At 30.1% G+C, this 8,386-nt stretch overlaps 1 protein-coding gene across 4 annotated transcripts in view; it reads left to right on the top strand.

Moving 5' to 3' along the window:
* The window catches only part of LOC106461794 (F-box/WD repeat-containing protein 5-like), a 49,391-nt gene extending 42,189 nt beyond the window's left edge, over window positions 1–7,202 (top strand). For 2 of the 4 annotated variants that reach the window (XM_022388860.1, XM_022388861.1), the window contains exons 8-9: window positions 3,435–3,633; window positions 6,090–7,202. In XM_022388860.1, coding sequence (XP_022244568.1) covers window positions 3,435–3,633; window positions 6,090–6,134 — 244 coding nt within the window. In that variant the 3' untranslated portion in view covers window positions 6,135–7,202. Of the gene's footprint in view, window positions 1–3,434; window positions 4,809–6,089 lie in introns of those variants that run through there. The other 2 variants (XM_022388862.1, XM_013921650.2) reach the window with 2 other exon arrangements.
* Window positions 7,203–8,386: the final 1,184 nt, after the last annotated feature.

The following is an 8,386-nucleotide window of genomic DNA, read 5'->3' as shown; positions in this document are numbered from 1 at the left end:
TAAGCTTATGTTAACGAAATTTTGCAGATTATCAGTAAACATTACAGTGCTTTAATACGCAAAATATAATTTTTTTTTTTATAAGTCTTAACGTTTGTAAAGCAATGTTTTTCTCATGCCTTTTTTTCTTTTCGCATGTTGCCTATCCAACATGCAAAGTAATTTTTATTTTAATATTGAAAATATTTTTGTGAATCAGAAAATTTTCATATTTTTCCAATGAAAAATCTTTATAATGTCCATATAAGTATCAAACATTTCTTAAGAAATAACTTTACCTCATTGAGTTACCAAAGATGCCCAGCAAATGTTTGACATGCAGATTTTGAAAAAGCTGAAATTGCCTTCTTATACATACCAAGACATTGTATGAAGTTCAGATCATTCTGATGAGCAGAAATAGCATCAGGAGCATTGAATCATAGACTCAAACAACAAAGATGCTTAAGTCACGAAGTCCTCTTTCCTCTGGCCAGTGAGCTTAAACTGTCCCATAAACATCCAGATCTTGAGGGCATATAATGTCTTGGCCATCCATCTCGCATGATGCAGTGATCCAGGTGCAATAAATCACACTCTATGAGGAAGGATGCTACCTGAAAAGGTTATTGCTAATTCTAGAAGCTCTCAACAATCACTTTTAGGTTGGCTGACCTAAAATTGTTGTGTAGCAAACTCATTGACACTGTCCTTAACTTCCTCTATGGTTTCTGCTACTTCATCTTCGTAAGTTGCAGTTTCATAACTGAACTGGTCCACGTATTCCTAAGATTGCTGAAATTGATTGAAAATTGCAATATCTGAACAAGAGCAAAGTCTCTTACAGTCTTTGGAAATGTGCCAAGAAAAGTTCTAAAATGTGATGTCAGTATTCCAGATACAAAAGATTATTGTTTAATTTTTGTTCTAACAACACACGTTCCATTTCTGTGACCAGTATTGCTTGCTGTTGTGTAAAAGCAAACTGCCTTTACATAATCAGTGACTCTCCACTCTTCCAGAACAGTGCTATAAATCAACTTTGGAACACCTAGGAGTTTGCTTATTCCTGCTCTAGACAAAATCACTGGCAGATAATCCACTTGTTCTTTCCCTGTGAGATCATTAAGAAGCTTGCTATGCCAGTGAACTACAAGTGACTCTGTTGGTTGGAACTGTTCCTTTAAGTCTTTGAAAAGTTCTTTGAGATCTTTGAATTGAGGAACAATTGATGGTTAGCTTCTGCACGTCATGACCAAGGCTGTGAACTGTAGCAGTAAGGACGAATGATCCCTTTCTGTCACTCAACTTAGTTCTGTCTAAAGCTGCTGCTAAATTTAGATTTAGAAGATGATAATTCTCCAGTTGCTTCTCTATCCTTTTCACTATTATTGGAACTGTATCCACCAATCTCATCATCACTGCTGTGGTGTGATTCCCAATAACTGACTGTTTTATTCAAGGTCTGCAGTTCTTGCTGTGCATGTATTTTTCCTGTCCATACTTGTCTCACTTCTTTTCTGAGCCCTTGATTCCTTCAAAGAAAGAACCTTATCTACCTGGCCCATGCACCCACAATGTCCTCTTTCCTTCTGATTAAGAAAAAAATCCTTCTCTTCTGGGATCTTGATCAGGATCAGGGCATCCCTATGAGTGATGTCAAAAAGGTTATCCAAATTATTGACAGACTATGCTTCATTAGGTCTCTGTGTTTCAGTTTTCCTTTTTAAAGTTTTCTTTAGTTTTGCTCGTTTTCCAGAAAGCTTCTCCAGTATTTTAATGCCATAATGTTCTAGATGAATTAAAATTCAAGCCTTGTTCCAAAAAACTGCAGCCTCCTCAATCACAACCTTTTAACTTTCAAGGACTGTCTTCTTTATTGTTTTGTGACGATAGAAAAACATACACAGTATTTGCCTAATTGAAGATATTTTGCTTCCTATAAGTTCATTTTCTTTTGAAACAAGCAGCCAAAGTGTATTCTTACTCGTTGTTGCAGTATCCATTTGCAATGTTATGCCACTTGTAGCAGTTGAAATGAGACAGAAGAATCTGCTTAAGTGCTTATATACCCTCACACATGGGTGAAATTCTTATATATATATATATATATAAAAAAGTAGAAGTAATCAGCTGGGTGAAGGGGACCTGTTTTTGAAAAAGAAAAAAAATCTATGTGTAAACATAAAAAAACAACAAAGCAGCTCTAATAAGTCCCGGTACTAGTACCACCTTAAAAAATAGGTTGTGGTACTTAGTACCGATGAGTACCAGCAAAATTTCACCTCTGCCTTCACAGAAATTCTAGTAATTACTGTCATGTCATACAGAATATTTCAGAAGTAAAAAGTGACAGCATGGATTATTTATATATGGAATGTTCTTGAGCATTCTGAATAATATGGAATACTCTGGAATATTCCATGATAATATGCTAGAACATTTCAGAATTTCAACCATCATGAGCAACCCATTAAATATTATTCAGTATGGATTAAATTTGGTGTGAATTACTTGTACATTGAAGCATAATTAGGGGACAAGAGCTTCATAAATTAAAACTTCAAAAATAAGGACCACCCTAGTGTGGGTCTTTAAAAAAATCTTGCTAAAATTCCAGGGAATTATATTCACCAGAGTGGATACATTCTCTCTCTCTCTCTCTTTTTGTCCTCTTATTTAAAAAAATGGTTAAGCTCCGGTTCACATCACAATTTGCAAATCAAAACAATCTCATTTGGGAATCACTTTCTTCTTTGCTTAGCATAACGTGCAAATCCTTCCTTTCTCTTGTGTGTTGTCTTCAAACAACACAATGAAAGTGCCGTAATGTTTCAGTTTCATATACCAAAGCTGAGGTTCATTTCTTGGAAATCCCTGCCAAATGACAGCATTTTCACACTTTTTCATGAGCGTTTCGCATACACTTTGTAGTAGTCTGTCCTCTGTAAGCTACTACAAAATGTAGTTGGTCTTTAAAGTATTTATCTTTCCCATGATGAGAAACCAGAGGATAAAAATTAACAAGCTGCTACCAAATGATGTTTAGCACCATGTAACTAGTCAGGTCTGTAGAAAAATCTGTTTACTAATTTCCCATAAACATTTTCTTCCTCTGGAGATTAAACTATAAACTATTTCAAAACATATTTAAAGGGTTTTATTGATGTAAGGAGAGGAATCCTAGAACCAGTTAAAAACACGTCAACTAAAAACAAATGCCCAGCATTTTTTATATCTGCCTAAACCTAAAGGGAACCCAAATAAAAAACAAACAATTAAGGACTAATTGTAATGAAGTATCAAACTTGTACGCCTTTAATAATTTACCTTTGAAAAATACTGAATACTATTTCAGATGGAAAGAGGTATCAACGGTGTGACCTCGTTTCAGTACACATTAATAGTAAGCTCCACTATCATAAAGTTTTGAAACTTATGTTTTGTCTTTACAGTGGAGCTGAAGACAAACATGGATACCTTTGGGATAGGCATTATGGTAATTGCCTTGCTAAGTTACCCCATACAGATGTTGTGAACTCTGTTGCATTCAACCCAGCTGATAATGAGATGCTTGTCACAGCAAGTGATGACTACACTCTGAAAATATGGAGATCAAAGAACAGGATTCAGCATCTAAATATCCAGAAAAGAGTTGAGAACAGCCTCATAGAGATAAATAATTAGATAACAAAGGAATGAGTATTCACAGTTACTTAGTTCTGTTTTTTCTTTTTACTTATTAGCTTTTGTACAAAAGTAAATTTACTTATAAAGGAAAGATTATCAAGACTTACTATGGAATCAACCAAAATTTTCTTCACTGCTTGTAGATTGTAACAGATGTTTTCTCTCACTGTTTTAGTTGTGATTCCATCTGTCATTTATTTCTTCAAATATTAGAAAAAAGTTTTAAGTCAGACTTTGTAAATATGTATCCTTTCACCATTCAAAATTAATGACTCTGTGATCTTACTTCTGGAAATATCTTTTGTTCTCTTGCAATACTAAAGTTCATTAATTAAAATATTTTTTCACTTACACAGTGCAAGTGCTGTTTATCAGTTTTTGAATAATCTTATATGGTTGAAAGATTTACATGAAATGCTGTAAATGCACTATTCCTTTCTATGAATAATTAATTATGTGCAAAAAAATATATTTTCCTCTTTGCATCATCAAATAGGTTGGCTATTCATTGTTAAATATAATTTCCAATATTGAGCAAAGTGTATGGAGGATATTTGTCCTAAATCTGTTTGTTTCTTTTGACAACATACTAAGTATGTATTTATTATCTTTTGTAGCTGATTGCCATTTTGGATGATAAGTTTAAAAGCTAACTTATAAGAATCTGCTTAAAAACATCATGTAGAGAAGAATTTTAAAGGATATTTTTACAGTAGTATATACAGCCAGTGAATAATGTATATTTTGTACAGGTTAATAGCCTATATAGACCTTCAAACTAAAGATTATTTAAAATGTTAGTGTATATTTACGAAATCTCAGATGAACTAGGAAATGTACAAATTACAGTGAAGTTTTTTTTGTAGTATTGGAATTGTTTCTTCTTAAAAGTCTCTAACTAAATTTTTTAGTAGTGGCTAGATGTTTAGCTATAGTTATTATATTATAAAAGAGATGATAAAAATTTAAATAATAAATAATAGTAAGTTATTCCATTGTCTACTTGTACAGATAATTTACTAACACTTTTTATTTTACAACTATAATGTATGTAAATGTAAAATAATGTACTACATAAAAATGTTTTGGCTTCTGATAAGAAACACGAAGTGAAGTTTAATTAATCATTTGATAATATTAGAATAAAACAGCAGAACCATAAAACATAAATTTTAAATGTTTTAGTGGGCTGCAAGCCTTCCAAAATGATAGTTATTTTTTTAAAGTTATATCTTTTATTTATTAATGTAATTTATTTTACTATCGTATATAAACAAGATAACCGACTATGTTATAACTGGAATTAATGGAACTTGTAATACCAGAATATTATTATTGCTTTATTTTCAAATATTATTGTTCCTGAAGGAAAATAGTAAGTATTCTTATAAAGTAAGTTTTAATATGTAAATAGTTTTTCAAATCAAGACATTTTGATCCTACTAGAAATTTTTTAAGACATTAGTACAGTTTTGTATTATATGGGTCATTCTGGAGAGTGGCTTACTAATCTAATATAACTAATTTGTAAGTACTACCATGAACTTGAAATACTAGAGATATAAAACTGTGAGATCATAAGAAAATGTTCTGAGAATGTGATTCACATCTAAATAGTGCTTTTGTTTTGTTTTTTACCATGAGTAGGTCTCAAGCAGTAATATAAATCCATAAAAAGCAGTGTAGTAAATAATGTATAAGGCTAAAATAGTGCCTTGAATGAACTTTATTAAAGCATTTTATGTGATTTATATATGTTTACACTGTTATTTTCTTTAAAAAGTGTCATTCTGAGGCTTAGCATTTTAACTTAGTAAAGAATACACCTTGGGTTGTATTTTTGGCCAACATGAAGTTAAAATTTAACTTGTGCAATTTTAAAAACTTGTTTCAGTAATTACATTTAAGTAAACCTGTATTCACATTGGTAATAGGCTGAAATTATTTTTATCAACCCTCTATCTTGGAAATTAACAAACAACCTAAAGATTTGCTTTTATTGGTAATAATAAAACTTCATTTTTTTATAATTACTGAATGAACTTGATATAGAAGGTGTGAAAAAAATTTTAATTTATTCTTTAGTTTAGTTTTTTACTTTTTAAAAAGAACAATCTTACCTTAATATAAGTAAAACTTGCTTATTTTCACATGAAAACATGTGAATTATGTTTGGGGTTTTGAACTTTATGAGGAAAAGTAGTGTTAATCTAATAGACAGTTGAAATGTAACACAAAATGATATCTAAATTTCTACAAAAATGTGAAAAAACATGTTTTCTTGTTAAAGTTTTTTCCATTACATATGTAGTACCAAATTACACTTGTTTTGAAAAAAAGCTTATCTTTTGTAGCATTTTAGTAGTATTAAAATTAGCTATTGCATCAAATGTATTTTTTATGTGTTGTTATTATTTTAGGTCACAGCTACACAATGGGCTCTCTGTGCTCCATCCACTGTGTAGAATCAAATCCCATATTTCAGCATTGCAAGTCCATAAACTTAATGGTGACCCACCAGGGAGGGAAGTGGATTATAGTGTGTAGGAGCAGGTTTTCTGTCATGTTTATTCAACACTCTAATTAATTTGTGAAGGATTATATATTTTCCAAATTTAAGTGTTTCTTCTGCTGTATGAAAGTACAAAGATTTGGAAACTTACTTTTATTTTACACTATAATGACAAATCTTCTATAAAAGTATGATAAAACATAATGTATAAAGACTGGAAGCAAAGTAATTTAATATGTGAATAGAATGAGAAATATATATAGATTATAAAATACTAAAAGGCTATACTGGCTCAGAACCTTTCAAAATGATTTATTTTTGAAGTTGTATCATTATTCTATCATAGATGGATAAAACCTACTACGTATTATTATTTATGCTAAGCTGCTACTATTTTTGCTTAATTTCTTCTAAAATTACAGTTATTTAGAAACTTATCTGTATCTTAAGTATTTTATGTGTTCTACAAATATATAAGTTTGTGCAAACTATCCTGCTGATCTCTGGCATGTTCAGGAAGAAATTAGCAATTAGCAGCGAGTAAGTTGGCACATATACCTGCCCTACAAGTACTCAGTGTTTTGGAATATGTCATTCATTTACTGAAAACACGACAATTTTGGGGAAGCTCTAAGCTAGTTAACAGTATGGTCAATTTTTGCTTTTTACAATAAATTTATTTTCGATCTAAATTGGATTTCAAAAATAAGATGAAAGCTGAGGTGTTTTTTTTGTCAGTTTACTAATTTTTAATTGAGATATCTTCTAAAATGAATGAGATATTCCAAAAACATTGTATGTATTCTCCAGGCAGGCACGTGTGCCACCTTCATATATTTAAAAAAGTATTAAGAATGAAAAGGAAAACTGCATTTAAAGCATAAAACATATAATGCCAAAAGTTTGTGAAAACATATATTCTTTATAAGTGGCAATGTAACTGTCTAAAATCAAAAAGTTGAAAGATACAAGTATAGAATATACTCAAATAACTAACCCTTAAATAAGAAAGTTTTTTTTTTTTTTTGCCCAGATAGCTTTATTTTATAGTGTCTAACTCTTCAGAAATATGTAAATGATTATGATTTGGAAATCCGGTTATATTTTATAAATCACAACTTCATTTTAGCCATTGTGTGTAATACCGAGATTTTTTTTATTTAATGGAAGATTCTGAATACAGTAAAAACAAATTTTTCTGAAATAAATATAACTTGAAGTTTATGATGATTCCACATTATGCTACTATTGATGTCTTGACTTCAATTGGGATGTAATATGTGAAAATGACTAAATAAAGCATTTACAGTATAGCTTGAATAATGCAGATTTTAACAGCTCACTTGCAATAATTAGCTTCCACAAAATTCAACAGAGATTTACTGAAGTAAATTTTTCTCCATTATCAAAATTGGATAACTTATCTTAAAATAATTATAATTCCAACTAAGCCTACTTTCAGTTTAACCATCTACATAATTAAAGTTAAATCATGGGTAAAATAATCATCCATGTTCTGCAAAGTCAACAGTTTGACAAAACTGAATGCTAAGGCAGTAAATTAAACCACCTATTATCTAGTTTGAATTCTAAATCACAAAAAATTGTATTTATTTTTCTGAAACCAGCTCACAAATATAATGTCTCAATACATTTTTAACTGCTTCATTTAAACTAATTTTACTATTCAGAGTTTATGTCAATAAAAAACTACAGCATTAATGATATTCTACATGGCAAAATTTTAATATAATTTTAGAGAATAACAAAAGAAAAAAAACAATACTGCCATATTAAAACACCAGCTAAAAATTAATTATAATATTTTAGAAAACTGTTATTTGCATGCAACTGGAACTTAAAGAATCGTTTGTTGTATTGTATGATGTTAAAAATTAATTATAATATTTTAGAGAACTGTTATTTGCATGCAACTGGAACTTAAAGAATCGTGTGTTGTATTGTATGATGTTAAAAATTAATTATAATATTTTAAAAGAACTGTTATTTGCATGCAACTGGAACTTAAAGAATTGTGTGTTGTATTGTATGATGTTAAAAATTAATTATAATATTTTAAAAGAACTGTTATTTGCATGCAACTGGAACTTAAAGAATTGTGTGTTGTATTGTATGATGTTAAAAATTAATTATAATATTTTAAAAGAACTGTTATTTGCATGCAACTGGAACTTAAAGAATTGT

Source organism: Limulus polyphemus, unplaced genomic scaffold (genome assembly GCF_000517525.1).
Source record: "Limulus polyphemus unplaced genomic scaffold, Limulus_polyphemus-2.1.2 Scaffold1032, whole genome shotgun sequence".
Classification (NCBI taxonomy): domain Eukaryota; kingdom Metazoa; phylum Arthropoda; class Merostomata; order Xiphosura; family Limulidae; genus Limulus; species Limulus polyphemus.
Note: the sequence above shows the minus strand (reverse complement) of the source record. Positions and strands in the feature narration are given on the sequence as shown.